We start from the raw sequence: 20,957 nt of genomic DNA on the forward strand, positions 1-20,957 counted from the left end.
ACGCGTGCACGCTAGGAAGATATTCCCACGTAAATCACATAGTCACCACAATTAAAGTTAACACAAATAGCATTTCTCTGATTACCTACACTGTAATATATTATCCATCGCCGTTGTGCTTCATTCGCTTCACAATGTAGCAATAAGTTCCGTTGAAACCCCACTAAATCATTTTAACGTAATCGCCTGTTATCGGATCTGAAAAAGAAAAAAAAACAGAAGCTGAAATAGAAGCTAACGCTAGCACGGAAGAAACGAGAGGGTTGGTCCATAGGGCGCTGTGAGACGGGAGATAAGCGACGAGGGTCGAATCGGAAGTGGGGGAGGGAGCGGCTCGCTTCTCTCCTCGCTTCCTCTTCTCGCTTTTCCGAGGCTTTCCTCCATTTTACGCGAGGCCGTGCGGGCAGCTGGCGCTTACTCCGGGATTTGCTCGGAAATTTATGTCCGAATGGAGCGCAGCCGCGCCGTCCCTCGCGCCGCCAGCACCCTCCTACCACCGATTTACAACTTCTCCGCTCACCTGCGCCAACTTTCGGATGCGCGCGAGCGCGCGCCAGCTCTCCAATGGCCAACCCATCGACTCCATTCTTCGTCGCGTCGCGTCGCGTCGCGTCGTGTACCATCGACATGCGATAGGAAAAATTGTCGACTTCGCGTTGAACGCCGTGATTTATTGTCGGGGAAATCGCACGCCGTCGTCGTCGCCGTTGCCGTTGCCGTCGTGAAGGCCAAGGCGCAACGTGGGACGACGGCAATATTTAAGAGCAATATATGGAATATATACGGAATATCTATGGAATTTGAAAAATGGCGAGCAGTGAAAGAGTATGAAATAAGTAAAGGATGACGAATGCCCAAAGATTATTTAGACACTCTTAAAGACATTTGAGAAATATAAAAATTAGGTGACTATAATCTAGATGACTTTGAATTATGCTGGATGTTATACTACATAGTATAAATATGCTTTACATCAATACATAACGTGTATTTATTATTATAAATACACAAAGATCATCATTTATATATCTATAAAATATAAAAAATTATATTTATTATATATTTTACAATGCCTGAAGAAAATCGTGTTCTATGTCAGGTAAAGTTAAACATTCGGATTGTCAGTATCGAGGTGTTAATATGTCAACAACTGATTGTAGACCAGGTAATTCTAAAACGAGCGGGCTCGAGACTCGCGTTTAACCATGTCGTTTCTTTTTATCTTTCCAGACGTGGCGGCATCAGTGGAGGTTCACTTCGAGAATAAGGACGGTGGATTCTTCTTGAAGCACATACCGCGGCAATATTACCCGGCCCGCAGCACGTCGGATAGCGCCATCCCGGCGCTATCTACGAGTGCATCAAATAGTAACAACAATAACAACAATAATGCGGGGAGTACGGTACCGTCGCCGCCGCCTGGCTCTGTTCTCTCAATCGACAAGTTCACCGTCTTCCAGACGAGCGAGCCGGTATCGGTGCGGGCCACATACGGTCCTTTTAGCACCAAACAGACTGTACCGGCGCGTTACATAGTCCCCGATCCGTTGGACGCATTGCCGGGACCAGAAACGCGACGCAATCTCACGGCGGCGACGATCCTGGACGCCCAGGAACTCGGCGCTCGCCATCTGGACATGTCAGCTCATCTGGTGGGCAACAGCGTGCCGCGCGACTCGCCCGTGCTCAGGGTGCTCTTCCACGCCGGCAGCGAGGCCGGTGGTAGACGTCAGTTGCTGATGGCGCGGCATCAGCGAGTCTGTGTAGTGCTGCACGCCAGCCTGGCCAGTCCATCGCGGGGTAATGCCGCGAGCAGGAGCAGCAATGGACACGGTTACTCTTCCTCCTCTTCCTCTTCCTCCTCCTCATCTTCGTCATCTTCCGCGCTTACGGCCGCCTGCAGTCCTGACGGCGAGAACGGCGTATGCCTCGCGCAGATCACCATACCGGCCGATTGGTGGGCACCGTTACCGCCGCCCGATGCTTCCGGCCGTGTCAAGGTCGTCAAAAGTCTGCCGCGATTGATCCAGGTTGCTTACTCCGTGTTGGAACCGCGTACGGAGGAGGGAGGACTTGGTAGTGGCGGGAACGGTGGCGGTAGCGGTAGCGGTGGCGGTGGCGGTGGCGGTGGCGGTGGCGGTGGCGGTGGCGGTTCGGTTGACGCTACCGGTGGGTCAGGATTCTGTAGACCCAGAGTGCAAATACAGCCAGTCACTCCTTTGGGTCAAGTGCCGCTCGCGCCTAACAAAGCGGATTACAAGGAACTCAGAGCGGATGACTCGCTAACGTTGCTGGTGCCACACGGACCGCTCTATCCGAGGTCCAGGTTGCACATCCCGGCCTTCCTACATCCCGTTAAAGTGACAGACCCGCGGCAGGAGCGACCGCCGTTGATCGTCGCGGTTTATTTAAGGTAAGCAACTTAGCGAGCTTTTTAGAATTTTTGAGATACGACAACGAGTAAACTTTAACTATTTAGAAAGAGCGGTACTTGGCAAGATAATTATTTGTGATAACTTATAAATTGAAGACAAATTAAAGATGAGAAGTATAAGAAGGAAAGATAAATTAAAATGGCGGGTCGTCAAACTGCGGCATCTTTTGTTGGCTCCCGTTTTTTATATATAGCTACATTAAAAAAACATTGATCGAAGGTACAGTTTCACTAATATATTAATTATGAGATTGATGATGCTGGATAAACACGCTTTGGAAATCCACAAATAAACCGTGATTCACACCGGCATCGGCAAGTACAAGCACGCTTATGATATCTCGTTTAACCACTTTCGGACAAACAGCGAGAATCGCAATTTCCGCATTGAGATTCACTTTGCATCTACTCTTTTTTAACCGCGCGTGTCTCGCGGAAAGTGCTTTTAAATCCCAGCTCGAGGGGACCATTCTCGCGCGGCCGGAAAATGGGTCGGAAACGTTCCGTCGGGAGGGGTTGGAATCCTCTAATTGGATGAATTGTCAAGTAAGCTGGCGAGCGAAGTTACAAGCTCGTCTGTTGTTAGTAAGCACTCGGAAGTTCCGCGACTGCGACTAACACGCGGGGTACACTCGAGCACGGACCAACGGCAGCCAATCCGCGTGAGAAACGCATCGTTGGCTCTGTAACACGCTGTTGGGAATGCGAACCGGTGTCGTGGGGATGGAACTTTTTGCGTCGGATAATCGCGAAACACTTGAACCAACACTATAAGTCGCATAGTATAGCATAGCATAGAAGTTCCGTGATATATAACGACACGTATAGGGTGCATAAGAGTGAACTATAACGGACTATGAGTCGCGCAAGATCCATATCTATTGTAATAAAAAGCACGCATCAGTTTCATAAAACTGTACGTGGTAAGGCTTACATAATTAATCGAACTACCGCCATTATGCACGTAGTACCGCAAATATCGCGAAAACAGATTAGCATTTCTCATGATTCAGATAATTCAGATATCTCTGAAAAGAATTTTAATCCACGCGTTACGACATACAATCAATTCACATGAAATCCTTTATTATTTTTCGAGATGGAAATACTTTTTTATTTAAAATTTATAAATTTTAATGCTCGGTAATATTTTAGACATAACTCGAGTTATAGCACAATGCGTGAAGGTATATCCAAGATAATTTGGCGGAAGTTTATACGAAACCCTTCCAAAATTTATGAACCGCTTAAAAGGCTATTGTATATGCATTTATGTGTGCTATTATGATAAAGACTTTGGCGTTTCAGTGTCGACGTCATAACGTCGCATATACATAGTGTGTCCTTAAATAATAATTAATGGATTAACGAACAATTAAATAGTGAGCGAAAACTCTACCACTACTTACAGCGCTACTACGAAAAAAGTCTTTTTATACTTTAATTGTAATTGCGTATTGACGCAATAGGCACAACATTATATTTAAAACTGCTATCTCCGCCGTGATTATTGCATTAATATCATCACGACAAATCGGTCGACTTAAAAAACCTTTGATTATTTTAACGCACTGTATCACTGTATCGTATATAGAATATCGATTCCGTAATCGCTGATTGAAGCGGTTTTTTCTTAATAAAAATTTTATGACGGGCTAATTTCTCTACGCTATTTTTACACAGGGTGAGGCGCAGCGCCCTGCAGCAATTTCTCGTGCGAAAAGATGTGATATCGCACTTTTTATTTATTACCCTTTTCTGCTTGGTCGTATACGAATTGCGCCCCTCTTTGAATATGATATTCGAGACCGTGCGAGTTTATTTATTAATTATACAGGAATGTAATTTAGATTTTTTTAGCAGTACCGCGAAAAGTGGGGTACTAATGAACTTTCTTTAATCCTTATTACCGGGAAGCTTATTAAAATCTCGCAAACGAATACAAATTAAAAGCTTCTGCATACGACATAGCCGGAAAGCATTTGTATGTACGATTAGTTCCCTTTCGTATTATCACGAAATGAAGAGATCCAGTATTACGCTGTTTATTTAGAATATAAATTCTTAAGTTCAACAAAGTTTTATTAGTTATAACATTCTCCAAAATATGATTTACGTGAATTTTGTTACTTGTTTTCGAAATGTCACAGTATGGACGATGATATAACGCGCAAGACAAGCGGTATCGATAGTTGGACTCATTACGGAGGTCGCAGGTTATCGAGATCATCTTCGCAGTTTCTGCATACTAAAGAGCTTTTAAAACAGAATTGCGTTTGTTTATATACGCAGAATCTGCGTAGCCTCATAGCCTTGACGGTCGGCAATTTTGCGGAATTAATGAGATAGTCGTATTTTTACAAAAGTTGAGTTATTTACGCAGATAAATTCTTATTCTTTATTTAATCACGTTATGTAATGCTAATAATCTCGTAAACACAGAAAATTGCAAAATTTGGCTTACGATATCTTTCTATTACGTACATTATTTTAGAATATCTTTTTATGCAAATCTTTTACAAACGTTTTGCGTTGACGATTATTTTTCTAACTTTTATCAGTTTGTCTGAATTTTGTCGTTTCCTCGTCAATAATAACGATAGGCAACTATTATCAAATTAATAATATCGTGATGTTTAACAAACATGTATTATTAGTTATAGAATAGTATCCTATCATTATTGTTGCATAATTTCGCGAATAGTTGACCGATCTCGAAAATGAATAATTCATACGCGACATTAGATTACGCGTTAGAATAACCCCCAATTATATTTTCATGCATGTCACTGTAACATTTAAAAGATCGAAAAAGATCGAACATTGTAAATACGATATATCTCCTTCCTTTCTTTCTCCTTATCTTTATTTGTTTCCTATTTATTTAACAAAAGTAACTCCAGATACGAAAATTTGGGAAAAAACGTTTGTTCAAATCTCTTAAATATTTTAAACGCGAAACTACCCCGTGGGAGAAGCTCTCGGGAAATACGACGAGTTGGGCGAAAATTTCTTCACGCGTTAAAGAGCTTGCTAAGAGCTAATCGTAGCCTTTGTCCGCGTCGAGGGGGGGCTTTATCCCGCTTTTTATGTCTCGCAACCTTAATCTAAAGCTCTTACAGCGCCACGTTAAACCGTAGATTTCCTACGCGGCCGCCTCTTAAGCCGCACTAGTCCGACCATAGGTCTTCGCCTCTGTGCCGCTGCGATATTGCATCGTTCAACAGTGCAACAGCTATGCAGAGTCCTTAGTTATCTCACACTTTCAATTGTAAATGCTGAAGCGTGAATCGAGGAAAACGTAGTTTGTTTGTTATTAATGAAAATGATCTTAACTTTTCTTCATGTCTATACTTACGATTATTTTGCACACTGACTGGAAAACTGCACGTGATAGCGACTCGTGATTAGAGTTACGCTAAATTTATCTTGATCGATATTCAAACTGTTTTTCGTAGTACACACATATGGATGTTGATCTTCTACTAACTCTCTATATCTCCATACACGTATCCCTATACACGACTGTATTCCTGCCAATGTCGATCGATCGGCCAAAACACGAACGATGAAGAGAGAGAGAGAGAGTCATTGAATAAACGGTAATTTTACAGCGACATTCGGTCATTCGTCAGCGTGAAAGCGTGTGCGCATGGCATGCATTCGTGATCGTTCCCGATAGCGTTCTCCGGCCGTCGCTTCGCACATCGGCGATTTGTATGTAAATGCAAGATAGGCTCACGGAAATAACTTGATTTGAACTTGTAATTGGTTCGCTCCTAACCCGCCCGACCGGCGAGTCCTGGGCGTCGTTTAACGATGACCCAATATCCACCTCTTTCGTGTCGTCGTTCCGCTAATTCTCATTTAACCTGTAATTACTACTCTGTTGTCATTTGTCAGGGCGATATAATTAGCAAGAAAAATAAATCTGATAGAGAAGTTGCTTCGTTTTAGCTCAATTCTGGTTTTGCCGTAGAAGATTTATCGTTTCTTTCATCATATCTCTTATTCTTTTCTTATCAAATGAATATAAGTTTGATTAAAGTTCAAAATATAAGTAAACTATCAAAACTTGAAAAGCTTTATTATATAGAAAGTACAATGTTTACGAAGAACAAATAATATAAAAAATATGTAAGAGTTATATCTGGAGAGATTGTTCTGTTAGCTACGTTGGTAAATTTTCATGCAGCTCTTGTCTTTACGGCGTTGCGCAAGGAGGAATAAATTGACGTTTTCTCCCTTACGTTTTTGTTACGCGCACCACACGCTTTTCTCTGCTGTTGTCTGAAGCTTAATTTACTCTCAACTTAATTTAATTAAGGTTTTGGATCCGTCGAAACGATTAAGACCGGAGATATGTAAATTAATTGCTGGAAGTGCGAAGGCGAACTGTATACCATGCGGAGATAGTAATTACGCTTGTTTTTGTACGCTTAAATTATAACACTCGAGGTGGAGAACAACTGGGGTTCTTTTCGGAGGAACATGCGCGCATCGTTAGTATGATTGTGGAGACAAAGTTAACACATGTGTGTGTCTGTGTGTAAAGCCCGCGGTGTGCTCCGCAATATGCGGCACAGTATGCGCCGCAGTGCAAGCCATATGATATAATGTTTGACGCCAGTGGAATTTTGAAGCGAGGCATCTGCAAAGATCTTAAACTTGGCAGTTTGCAACCAATTAATCTAAAACTTCAAAAGAGGTCATATGTACTATAAAATATATTAACATAAAATATAGATGCATCATTACGCTAATAATGGAATAGAATGTTCCTTTGTTATTAGTCGAGGGACGAGCATCCGTTGCCCGAGAATTTTTAACCATAACTGCTGTCGGCTGGCGCGATATCGTGGTATCCCTCACTGAATATTTGCTGCAAGAAATCAGCTGACTTCTTAGAGCGACATTTCGCCTTAGAAATATTTCATACCGGGATTTCAGGAAAATATCGTGTTCCTTGTAATCGTTTCCGCGTTTTGAATTTTTCCTCGTTGATCCACCAACGTTATGGCAATGCGCATAAGGGAAGGTAATACGCTCTGGCGATGGTAAAGGCGCGATAAAAAGCATCGGTTCACGTCTTTCTCGGGGGAAAAGGCAAATTGAGTTATTATGGGAGGCACTGGTGGCAGCGTCTTTAAATACGTATTAGCCGGCCGCTCACTCGGCTTCGGCAAATACGCCGAAGGAACTTGAAGAGGCAATATCCGGTCTAGCTTGGACCGAAGTTTCGTATTAGCCACTCGGTGCACTTTTCCACAGCGGGATCCGCTTACGGCCGGGCGACATTGCATTCGCGCACTCGAAAATTCCCGTTTCAGCTTGAATTAAGAACGACCTCCACGAGATTGAAGACCCTAGTCGGAGACGCAAATAGAAACTTAAGAAGATACATTGCCGCAATGGTAGAGTGCACGTTTCAAATAAATTATACAACTTGTAACATATGGCATTTGACAGTATGAATATCTTTTCTTTCATTTCTATATTTTTTTAAATAATTTTAACTTCAGGTAATAGTTTTATCAATCAGTTTTTACATCCTATGAAATAATTATTATTATACAATCCACACTCGCACATAATCAAAGATTCCGATTTTATCGAAAATACTGAGTTACATAAAAAAAGAATACAATAAAATAAATGAAAAATATTAAAGATAACATAGGTAGAAAAATATGGTCTTCATAAATCTTCAAATGACAAATGGAAACGGTGATCATATTATTGAAATAAAAATATTAAGAAAAAAAGGTCTGAAAAGGAATGCGAAATCATGAATATATTAATTGTTTTGCAGCTACGTATATAATCTCTCGAATTGTTCTCCAGCTTCACCGTATCGCGACAACAACAATATCTGATTTGCTGCGTCGACCGCAGTGTACCGTAATGTTACGTCGCATCATGGCGAATATCTATGCGTTGCGGCGACAGACAGACGCATTTCTTCAGCCGCATTCCTCTCCTCCCTCGCCTTGTATACCGCGTACATGATACCGACCCTGTGACCCGGTCACATAACTAGAACGTGAGTTAGTTCGAAGGAACGCAGCTTCCTCCCTCGCACGAGCGAGTCGACTTGGCAATGATGAGGAAAACGTCTCCCGCGTAGTCACGGAAAAGATGGCCCCGTACTCTCTCGCGATGCTACGAGGACAAAGATAAACGCGAATGTCGCGAATTTTCCATTTAGATGTGCATGTTCCCACGTAATCGTCCGTGATTCTCTGAAAATTTTTCAGAAATCTACGCGAATATCTCGAAATCGAAAGAAACGTGCGTGAAGATCTTTGTTACCATTTTAGATTATATAGATGTTTCAGACTCGCCATATGTGCTTTTTATCGTGATTCTTTCGACGAATTCTTTGGCCAATTTAAAGATAATTTTTTTTCTTGTTTTTAGTAAAAATGCCGACCTCTGACTAACACTAAATTTCAAAATAAATTCTGTTGAAATAAGATATACTTGAAATTATAAAAAAAGCATAGGAATATGATTTTATTATTTATTTATTTCTTTCTTAAGTTTATAGAAAACTAACTTTGTCTTTTTTAGAAAATCGATGAAATTAAAAGAGCACTTAATTTCTTGATATTCTGTATTAAACATTACTCTTTTTATTCTCAGAATAGATCATTACTTTTGTTTAAGTTCATTTGGATTAATCAAAGTAAATTTCTTTGCAAATACTTCGTTACTCATGCTATCTTTCTAGCGTTATTATTATTTCTTTTTGACCTCTTATATTGTTTTTTTCTTCGGCATTTTCCGAAAGCTTCGAGAATGCTCCTAAACCGGGATGTCACTCGATAAGAAGCAACGGCAAGAAAGATTGCCGGATGAACGAGAAGTGTCACATACGCATACGATAAAGTGCGAAGTGCATGCGAAGTTTGCTGCATTATTGACGCTCTTGCAGCTTTCTTGCAGCTGCGTTTCGCGGCGACGGCGACGCGACGCTACGGTGCCGCTTAAATTTCAATCCGGCTCTCAGGATTGCCGCGGATGCGGGAACGGAGTGCACGCGACATTGCCTCGACGAGAAGTAGCGTGGTATTATTGCGATGACAACCGAGAACACACGATGCTCGAAGCATGGTACCATATGTGAAGAGTCCTCGTTGCATCAGAAGATCCGATCGAACGAAAATCCGATATCTATGTCCGACATCTTACGAGGATAACTGGCAAGATCGTGGAAGATAATTGAATGCAATTACAGAGTGGAAAAGTTGATTTTATATTTACATCTTATCTATCTTTTTTTCGTACATATGTCACATTAATACTGAAAAATGTGTATTATTTTATTAAAGAAATTAAAAGAAATATATATAAACACGTGCTTTTTTAGACATGCAACTTGTCACGAAACTATTTAAATATCAGTTATTGACTCGCGTTCAAAGAAATGCGACCTGTAGTTGTTTTGTGACTCTTAGAGTCTAGGGGGAAACTCGTCGACTACATAGCGTAAGTACACTTGACGATATTGTTAGAGCAACATGAGGGCAATGGGTCTCGTCGGTAAAGAACTGTACGTTCATTCATTTTTAATGACAGAGGGACGTAGCTAATAATACGGTGGATGAAAGAAACGCACGCGGGTCGATCGATACGACGTGATATGAGTAATAAAAATACCGGAGTACTTGTATAAGTCATCGTTGAAAAGATACATTTCTGAAACGTTGCACGTGACTTGTATTTTATATATATATATATATATATATATATATATATATATTTATATGATAATACACACTCACACACACATTCCTCTTTGAACATATTTTTTGTTATCCTTCTTATCTTTTCTCTTGACAGTACTTAATAATCTATTATCTTTAACACATTTTTTACATCAATTTTGAGAACGTTGGTTGTTAATAAAAATTCCTGAAAGTTTATCAGTTTTGTTTTGAAAATTGATCTTCTATACTGGAAGATTGGCGTATCGCTTGAAATTATTGGATTACAAAATGATAATCATAAGACAAGTAAAACATTTACATTTCTGGTGAAATTCAATTAAATATTTCTTTCGAAGAGTAAGGTATCGGAAGGGTATTAAAATACATGTTACTCGATATTGCGGTATCTGATGCTGATATGTTTTCATGTTTTGAGTGGAATACGAACTCATGAAAAATTATCTTAATTATCTTCCAAGCGCAATTCGAATCGTGTGAGATTCGAGAACATAATATAATATCTTTATAAATATAAATCCAAATTGCGGTGTTATTGCATCGATACGCATTTGTGTTATACAACAAGCCGGTTACACATACAGAATTATTAAATAACGAGATCGTTTGAAACTATTTTTTTCTCAAATTAACAGACAAAGAGTATATTTACCTCTCTGCAAAAAGTAAAGGATTAATTACATCTTGTGCGAGATTTTCCCTATTCATTATCAATATCATCGGTGTTTCGTTTCATTCTTTCATTATTTGAATGGTGCGTTTACGGTGTGTTTCAGAGCGCGTGTGAAGGCCGGCGTGAAGATCCTGGATGCTTCCTCCAGCAGCCCTGACTGGATCGTCGATAGCGATGTCAACGTAAAGAATACGGCAGCTACGTTCACAGCGCGACGTAAGGAGAACCCGTCGCGTGCACCGAGCACGTAAGTACATCATGTACTCTTTCAGAATAGCCCTGTCGCGCAATCTGCCCTTGTTAAGCTGGCATACGTCGGCGAGTTTAGAAAGACTCTTACTAGAATTGTGAACATGAGGGCGGTTAATGTAATGAGCAACTTAAATCCCTCGTTTCCGTTCGTTAAACCGAGAATACGAGGGAATTAAGTCTTGTTCCAAAGCGAATAAGACAAAAATTTTCGGGCGAACGAGCAAAAGTAAAGATCTGTTAATTTTTTCTTTCAATAATGCTTTCAAAACTTAACTTTTCTATTTTTACATCTTTTATATCAGAGTGTTTTATTTTAACAGAAACTAACATTTAACCATTAAAATTATTAATATTAATTTTTTTAATTATAAAGTTTAAAGTTTTTTTTATCATATACAAGACTATGTCTATTTTTTTCACAATAGTTTTGGACGATTAATGAAGAACAGACAAATTTGTTTATTTGAGTATATTTATTGTGATTTAAAGAGTTTAGCTAACCACACAAGTAACAATATTCTAAATTATATTACTTATGGAATCTTCTCGTGTGTTGTATTTTTAACGTAAAAGAAATAAAGTATCGAAATTAATGCTGTCACACTGGAAGATAGTCCGTTGATAACGTCGTTTGATCCAAGGTATCTGCTTCTACAGTAGTCGCCTTAGGCGTGCAATGGCGCTTCGTCTTTGTAGTCTTCTTTTTCTTCTTTTTCTTGTCATTCTTGGACCGAATCACTCGATTGTGCGGTTTGTCGGTTTGCTCTATGATACGCTGCGGTTGACTGACATCTTCAACTTTGTAAGCGCGAATAAAGAAAGGGGCTTCACTCCTTTTTTCAGATGACAATTCGCTCGTGGAATCTTCGGTTGACCGAACAAGACGATTCTTCGGTTTATTCCTTTCCGCGGAGGACGATTTACTCTCTTTCGAAGTATCAACGAGCGTTCTGACAAATCGATTCCTCAGTTTGTCCTTCTCTTCGGACGATGATTTACTCCCGTCTAAAGTATCTTCGACCATTCTGATAAATCGATTCTTCGGTTTGTTCTTCTCCTCGGACGAGTCGCTTCCGGAAGTATTCTCAGCCGCTCGGATAAATCGCGAGTTCTTCGGCTTGTTCTTCTCTTCAGATGACGATCCGCTTTCCGTGTTAACCTTGACCCCTCTGATAAATCGACCTTTCGGATTGTTCTTCTCTTCGGACGAGTTGCTCTCCGATGTATCTTGAACCGCTCGAATAAATCGTTCTTTCTGTTTATTCTTCCTTTCTTCGGACGATGATATACTTTGCGAAGTATCCTCTTTAACGTGTCTTGTTTTTCGTTTTCTCTTGTCCTCCTCATCGTCGTCGTCATCATCATCACAATTTTCTTCATTATTCTTCTTTGATTTCACGCGCCGTTTTTTACTTTTTTTACGGTCATTATCATTGTCATCACAGTCACACTTCTCATCATCATCGTCTTCGTCATCGTCATCGTCATCATCATCATCATCATCACAATTTTCGTCGTCATTTTTCTTCGCTTTTACACGTTTCTTGCTCTTCTTACAACAATTGTCGTTGTCATCATCATCATCATCATCATCGCTACTGGAAGAACTGCTGCTGCTGCTACTGCTACTACTGCTGCTACTGCTGCTGTCATCGTCGTCTTTCTCGACCTTCCGTTTGCTTGCACGCCTCACGCGCTCAAGTTCCTTTATTTCTTCCTCCTGATCCTCGTTCTCCAAGGGCCTCCATTTGTCGCCGAGGTACAAGTCTCTTCTCGTACGTTTATCAGCATCCTTTTCCTCGCTAGATGAACTTGAACTGTCGGGCTTCTTTTCGTTTGCGTCAACGACGACATCGACGTTGACGATCGGTGTCGTTGTCACTAAAGTCATTAACGTGGTTAACGCGTCCTGATCCTGCACATCCTCCTGCACAGGGTATGCCTGGACGACGTGCGTAGCTACAAGTCCCACGAGCAAACCCGCTAAAAAAACTAGCGCGTTGCGACGCATAATCGATCATGTAACTCAGAAGAGTCAGAAGGACAATTTATACTCGCGATGGCAGTCGAATGATCGCCTTATATACCGCAGTTGCGAAGCACTGATAAAGAAAAAAGTCATCGGGCGAGACGCGCCATTGCTGACGTAGCGATGCGATGCGTGCTGAAATCGGCGGAGGAACAGTGGAATGAAGGCGGAAGGGGAGGCGGGGAAATCCGCAAGCAAGACAAGGTTCTCGTTATCGCCGTTAACCCGTCGGCGTCGATGGTCCGCTTTGATTCCACTTCGATTCGACTTCGAACTCCGGCAGCTTCGCGCGCGCTTTCGCGAGATCGACGATTTGCACCCGCTTCAGCCGCGGATCATCGATCGCGCGAACACGAGCGAAGAGTTAACGCCACCCGGCACGCACGCAACGTGGATCAACGGCCGCGATAAAGGGGTGGAGGGTGGAGGGAACTCGACTTCGCCGGGGGTTCCGCTTATCGAGATTCCACGCGGCGCGCGGCGCGCGATGGTAGCGAACGCGACGGTTCTCGCATCGAGATCAGACCCGATACCTCGTGTGATACCGGCTCCTCATAGCTAGGCAAGTGGCTCGAGGCTGCAGAATAATTACTTTGAAATAACGTCGCTGCCTTCATCTCGATAAGATAAGAATCTCGAGAAGGCGTAATGAGCGACTGACGCTGCGAACGAGACGCTTACTAAGAGAGTGTTTAACAAAAAGAAGAAAAAAACCGTAAATTATGGATGGGGGCGTCGAAGAAACTCAACTCTCGATGGATATTATTAACTCTTTACCGAACTTATCGTCATCTTTGAAACTCGATGGCAATTTACACTTTCAAGTTGACTCTTGTAATTTTATGTTGCTTATCACGATATCCTTCGATAATGATTTAAATGTACTACTTCCTATCATTCTAGACCATAAATTACATACACCGTATTTCAGATCTACTGTGAACAATGCGCGACGATCTCTTACGAGTTAATTTTAGCCAAATGCTGAAGGAGCGAAAATTGTTTTTCAGCTTGATATAAAAAAAAACTAATGATGAAATGTATCGTGTTAATATTCTTAGGAATTAAAAAAAACTATTAATAAGAATTTTTGATTTAGTCTAAAAATTCAAGTTAATTTTCAAGATCAGTTGGTATTGTATTTATTGTTAGCATCTAATTTTGTGTGGAATGAAAACACACCTTCACATTTTAATAGAATATAATATTTTTTTCACAATTTTGATACATACCTACATATAATTTTACGCCCAAGAGATCATACATATGTATTTATTTAACGTCAAAAAGATATTTTATTGGTACTAAATAATGTTACGTTCAATTAAATTCGATAAATTTGTATGTCTAATTACATTTACATGGTTATGAATATTTAATTGCGCTTTAATTCATAATTCTCACGAAAACTGCTCATTTTACGGTAATTTTAATAATCCGACGTCGTCCATTGCTCGTCGTAAAATATGAATGAGACGAGGGATTGCGTGTAGCTGGGAACAAGTAAAGACGTTTTGGAGGAACGCTTTTAAAGCGTACATCGAGGAAAATACAAAGCCCTTCGCGCGAGAGGATCGTTAAATTCTTGTAATGACGTACAATTTTCTGTGTTTGCGACTTAATAGCCGACTAACAGGCGAGTTTTCGTTCCTTTTAATTTCTGCACTCGTTCTCGCGAACCCATTTGGAAAAGAATGACATTAATTGTCTAAGGTATACTCACACGAGCGAACATGAACGAACATTCATTCGAATCTCCTTCATCAGGTGTGATACACAAATTCCGTGGAGTATTCACGACACTTTGAGCTTTCAGAGAATCGTCATTAGCGTCTTATTGTGAACTTATGAATTCCTATTCCATTGTTATTCTTTCTAACGTAATTATCTAATTTTTATCAGAAATTTTTGTACAAAGAAACTTTGTTGTACTTTTTGGAAAGTAGTCTTTTAATTTTTTGCGTGGATGTCGCATTTCAAAGATTATTGTTTCCTTTTCTTAGATCCGCGGAAGAAATAATGACGATGCTGCTGGAGGCCAGCGAGGAAGGCATAAGCGGAAACTGGGACGGGGGTAGGATCGTATGGAGTGTGCGTTATGCGCTCGAGGGCGAGGAGGAAAACAGCTCGCAGTTGACGGGCGCTGATCAGTTGCAACAGCGAATGCAGCAACGCCAGCTGCAGCATCATCATCATCATCATGTTGAGAGACGGAAACTGCAGGCACGGCTGGAGATACAGAAGGACGATATACAGGCGGTGCTTCCGATCTCCAAGGTAATACGCGATTCTTCTAGCGGTATAAATGTTAATTCCAAGTTTATACACGCGAGCGAAAAAATTAGAATAAAATGTGAAGCGCCGATGTGAATATTTTGCATCACCAAGAATTTTATCTTCGTTCTCCATTTTTATCTCCGACATCGGTCAAAAGTTTAGACGAAATAACCAGGCACTAAAAATTCTTACAATTAGTATCGCCCTCGTACGTGGAACATTATTACGTAACTTACGTATATGGGTATATATCTGCAAGATATCTCACTTTTTACACATTATTTTTTAACGATTCTTTGATCAGTTTCGAGTCAATTTTTTCTTAGCAGAAATATCAAGACTAGTAATCCTTTTCGTGCTACTGAACAAGGAAGCCTTTTTGCAAACTGAATTCCAGGAGTTCAAATGGATTACAAAATTACATTCTTACACAGTTAAATAGAATACTAATTTGAAGTTTACTTACAAAAATATATAATACTAGAGACTATAATACTGCAAAAAGTCATAATTCTATGACTGCAGTGATAAGATCAAGAACTTTTTAAAACGATGTCGTAGGAAAAGTAGTTGAAGGATTTTTTAGATTTCGACGTTCTTTCTTCAGTTATGATTATTTTCATCGCGACGATCTTCGTCTCTTGCACCTCGTACTGCACTCGTACTTTGTCGGTGAAAATCCCTCGGAAAAGAGCTAACTCGAACGACGAGAGCGATCAATACGGTCACGTATATCGATCACCCCGCCGCGCGAGAATCTGTTTCCACTCGGTCGGCCAATCTACGATCCTCGCGAGCACCGAGACAAGAGAGAAAATGGAAGGAGAGGCGGTGAGAAAAAGGAAAAGCTCCGTGAAGAGAGAAAGAGAAAAAGAGAGGAAGAGGACCGACAAAGGATAATGCTTTTCCCTCTTTGGCTCCCACGGCGAGCACTCTGATGCTTTTCTCTTCGGCTTTTCCGCGCCCGCGCTTTCACCATAACGGCGATATTTCTAGTCCGTGGCAAAATTCTATCGATACCGCAGAGTCGATCGCCAGAGCTACGTACACCCATTTTGATAACGGCAGCGACGCATCTGCCGTAACAACGGATCGTAATGAAATTTTCGATTGCCACACGTTCGAGCGGTATCGACGCATTTCCGCGTTCCTTAAGTGAAATGTACGTAGAGCGAAACATTAATTTCCTTATTTTTTGTAAGAAAAATATACTAGCGACTATTTTCTTAATTAGATCGTAACTTATTTTCTATAGCGAAGTCTCATCGAATTGTATTTAAGAAAATTGAAATCGGTGATAAAAGTGCCTGTAGTTATGTCTGATAGTCAAATGCGGTTTTGATAAATCACTTTTTAAGCCACAACAAGTCCACGCAATTGGGACACAAGCCTCTTGGTATGTATATTAGATCTGACGGGTCCACACTATCTATGACATGCTCGCAATTTCCAGTAACACGACACAGCAGGTGCATAGTACACAACTCTGCGTATGAAAGTCAATATGAAATTACGTCGATGACCAGGCACATTCACCCGATAGAATCTTAGATGATTAATTAACTATATAAGAAAAATATTTCATCCCGGTTCGGACAATAATTGCTGAAGAATCAAAATCGTGTATAAAACGGTCAATGACAAGTTTATATGATATCTTTTTATAATAGCGGCGGTATGTCTTGCGAAATCATATTCTTTAGATAACTTTAGATAACTTTGCAAGTGAATTCTATTTTAGTGCAAATTTCATTTCAATTTTTTAATATTATTTTTAAAGACATAAAATTTATAAACTTTACAAACTGCGACGACTGATTTTTATTGATATTTTTGCTAAAGACTCATCTTCAAATTAACTGAAGGGTAATTAATATTTGATAATTCTCTCTGCTTGGTAGATGATATTATAAGTTATTAATTTAATCCTGCGGATTTGTTATATCTATGCGTTACATCGAATTTGACGAAGTCGTCGGTGAAGTCGATCTTAAAATCTGGAATCGCAATATTGGCGGATAAAGCAGGGCAAAGGTCGAGGGCGTCGAGAAAAGAGGTCTCGCACGAGGTCTCTTTTAATTAAAAACTTCACTCGAGTCTCGCGCGTGGAAGGAGCTGCAATTAGAGTAAGGATAATCAAGAAGCGCAGACAGAGTTTCCGACAACTTCCCGCGAGCGAGCGAGCAAGCGAGCAAGCGAGCGGGCACGCGGCGCCTTCAAAAGGATATGTAAACGAATTAATTATCTAATTTATCAATTAGCGACCTCCGACACGCGCCCTTGTTCTCTCTGCTGAAATTTATCAACGTAATAACCCGTGTATTGTGCATATTTTACGCCCAGTAACGTAAAATCCTTGCACTTCTCTTGTATCTCCCCCGTCAACCTCCTACCATTCGCCGTCGATGAAACATCATCCTACGTTGAAAATGTTTTCCATGTTCTTTTAATAAACTCGCAAAATAATCTCACTGATCTCGAAAATATCTGGAAAGTAACTAAGTAACTGCGTGCTTTATTCATCTATGAAAATATAATATTACGATCCTGGAAGTTGAACTGCGTGCTCAGTTCATACATCAAGCTTTGTTCATTGCTGCATATACTACACTTTTTTGAAAGTTACTCGCAACGAGTCAATCTGTTAAACTATTAAAAAGAACAAAACGGAGCAAGTGGCTGAAAATAAAGAACGACATGCATTCTCTCGTAAAGAATATATTAATTACACTGAAATACACACATATACTCAACACACAAGTCTAAAAATATATCATAGTGTCTCCTTTTCTTCAAAATAGAGGTACGAACTTGTGAATTATATAAAAAATTACGGTCCTAAATTGTCTAAATCTGATCAACTTAATTTGATCGAAATATTTGTCGCTTTTTTTAAATTTCTCATGGGAGATTTGCTGAAGGATAATTCAATAGAATCTCAAATTGGAAAATCTCGCAATTGAAAAATTGACATTTCTCGCGGAGAATAGAAAGTAAACTAGAAATTTGTACGATAAATAAAAAAGTTTCCAGCCTGATTTCTGAAACTCTTAATTAATTACGCGCCGTTAATCGCGTCTCAGGCTATTATTAGCCCGGTATTGTCGCGAATGATTAATATAGAAAGTTAGGAAAGAAGGTGCCATTCAATTACAAATTTTCATAAAAGCAGATTGACTTTAATCCTCGGATGTTTCCAAATGAAAGTTTGAAAAATTCAAATAATAGAAAAATGTCTTGAGCAAATTTTAATTAAGCGTTGTTGCAAAGGATTAGGATTTTTTTAAATTATACGTAAAAGAAGAATTATGTTGTTCGAAGATATCAAAAAAATAATAAGAGAAATTTTTGTTATGCATCTAAGAATTGAAAATCGTCGCAAATAGTACGATCTTAGACTTTTTGTACTCTCTATTAACGTTCTATATGTATATACATCACGCGATGGAAACTGAATCAAAAGATCGATGTATGTAACCGGTGATTCCTCTCAAAGGATTTCTCGCGTCTCTTTCGCGAACGACGCATTCTGCACGGTGAAATACAAAATACAAATACGGGCGCATAGTCCGCGTAGTGTGGTCTCGTAAATATTTTCGCGAGTCTTGATACGGATGAGAAAATATTTAACGAAAGAAAGGGAAGGAGCCGCAGTTCGCGTTCGAATGTAAACCCCGCCCGCTGCTTTTATCATTGCAAGAGAGCATGACGCTCGTCCACGCGAGCGATATAGTAGTTGGCTGGGGGGCACATACACCCCAACGTGGCGTCAGGGATTTAAATTCCCTCGCTGCAATATCCGAGCCGTTTGATGTTCCTTCCAAAGGCCGCCAGTCTGTATGGACGGAAGCGAACTTGGAAATAGCTTACTAGTCTGGCCGACCGACCGACCGACCGACCCTGCCCAACCAACCCCTTTGCGGAGCTCCCCCATTGACGACGCTCAACTAGTGTAAAGTACACCGACGCGGACGACGCGTCCACGTGAACGTGTAAACGTGGGAATTAATCTCCCACGTGTACGAGCAACATCGTGGCAAGCTGCAAGAACAAGTCCTCTCGCCAGTTGTAAAATAACTACAGTCCACGAAAATCCGTTAGTTCATGAGTTGCTTTTAAACTTTTAGCGATTTTACGATGTTAAGTCGTTAGATTAAAATTAATCGGTTATTTCGGAAACGCGGGAATTAATTTATTACGATAATAACTTTTTTTATTTTAGAGAAAATATATATAGTATGTGCTATTAGAAAAGATAGTTTCGTCGGCTTAAACAGCGAGAAGACTCTTCGTTATGGTTGAGACAAGTTTTGAAGTTCTGCCTTTTGTGAAAGGTCAACAACTTCTGCTTTTTCTGCGAGAAGTAAAATCAAACAAAATTAAAATGAGATATAATATTGTTTTATTTTTTCCTAATTTTATAGAATAAATAAAAAATGATTATAATGATCAGTTTCGAATTGTATAAAATATATTGAGTATTTACCGTAAAAATTGAGTTCTTTCCTAGAATGGTATTTTCTTGCATTTATTCATTTTATTTTAAGATGTTTATATATTGTATATATATGTTTTTGGGAGAAAGATAAATTTAATAGTTTTCTATGTGTTTTGCATATTTCTGTTTAATTTATATTTTATGAATTTTATGTTTCCGGCGGTTTTCATATTTTTTAATATCGCTTACTGCACCTTTTGTCTTGTCACGACGGTAGGGGAATAAAGTTCGAGGCAGAATAGATAACAGTTATGAATAATGGATAATGGCTCTATCAATGAAGGTTACAGAGATGCATATATTAAAATATATGCAAACTTCCATCACATACTATTAAAAATAGGAATAGGAGTTTAAGCTATGAGTTTCTCTTCGGCAAGCAAGAGGGAACGTTTTATGTTTTGCTTCAGAACTGGGAGGTGATGAATACGGCAGTGTTGACGGGGCGTCAGGTGTCGCAGGGGATGAAGGTTTTCATCGTGAGTCAAGCCGGCACGGTCGCCGATGTCACGCTGCAGTCGTCCTGTCATTCTGAGGACGAGAGTGTCCTCAAGGTAATTGCTTTTTAATTTATCTTCAGCACTCACCGAGATTTCTAGGAGTTTAATTGAAGAAATCTCGAAATCTCTTATATACCGCTACCGTGTGTAGAAATAGCTGTTTTTTTATTTCTATTGCTAGGACTCGTGTCCGATAACTTATAAGATTTTATGTTATATGTTTTATTCGTATATAGGTATGTAGAACAAGAATATTTTGGCACAATTATTCTACATGTCGTTGTTCGAATTTGTGAAATTGGATATATTTATATATAAATTCATTTTTTTTTTTAGTGCTGAGCTGAGTCCATTCTTTACAAATGGAAATGGAGTCAGTCATACCTATATATATTATAATACGTTACGCTCTATACAGCAATATTTAAATTTTATAATGCGTCATTTAAATCCTAAATGCACGAGAATAATATCCAGGAGTTTCAAACTCCTAACACCTCGTATAATCGGCGGATTAAATGACGCCTTCGATGCCCCAATACCATGCACTTAAAACGTACATTA

At 39.9% G+C, this 20,957-nt stretch overlaps 1 protein-coding gene across 3 annotated transcripts in view; it reads left to right on the top strand.

Annotated features, from left to right (window-relative positions):
• Positions 1–20,957, top strand: part of Dtn (transmembrane protein 132C dtn) — a 98,601-nt gene that overhangs the window by 65,566 nt on the left and 12,078 nt on the right. For all 3 annotated transcript variants that reach the window (XM_071714406.1, XM_071714407.1, XM_071714408.1), the window contains 4 exons: positions 1,231–2,413; positions 10,941–11,084; positions 15,122–15,395; positions 20,304–20,447. In XM_071714406.1, the coding sequence (XP_071570507.1) occupies positions 1,231–2,413; positions 10,941–11,084; positions 15,122–15,395; positions 20,304–20,447 (1,745 nt within the window). The remainder of the gene's footprint in view (positions 1–1,230; positions 2,414–10,940; positions 11,085–15,121; positions 15,396–20,303; positions 20,448–20,957) is intronic.

The sequence above is a fragment of the Temnothorax nylanderi genome, unplaced genomic scaffold (genome assembly GCF_030848795.1).
Source record: "Temnothorax nylanderi isolate EJ_2023f unplaced genomic scaffold, tnyl_v1.0 TNYL_tig0140_pilon, whole genome shotgun sequence".
Classification (NCBI taxonomy): domain Eukaryota; kingdom Metazoa; phylum Arthropoda; class Insecta; order Hymenoptera; family Formicidae; genus Temnothorax; species Temnothorax nylanderi.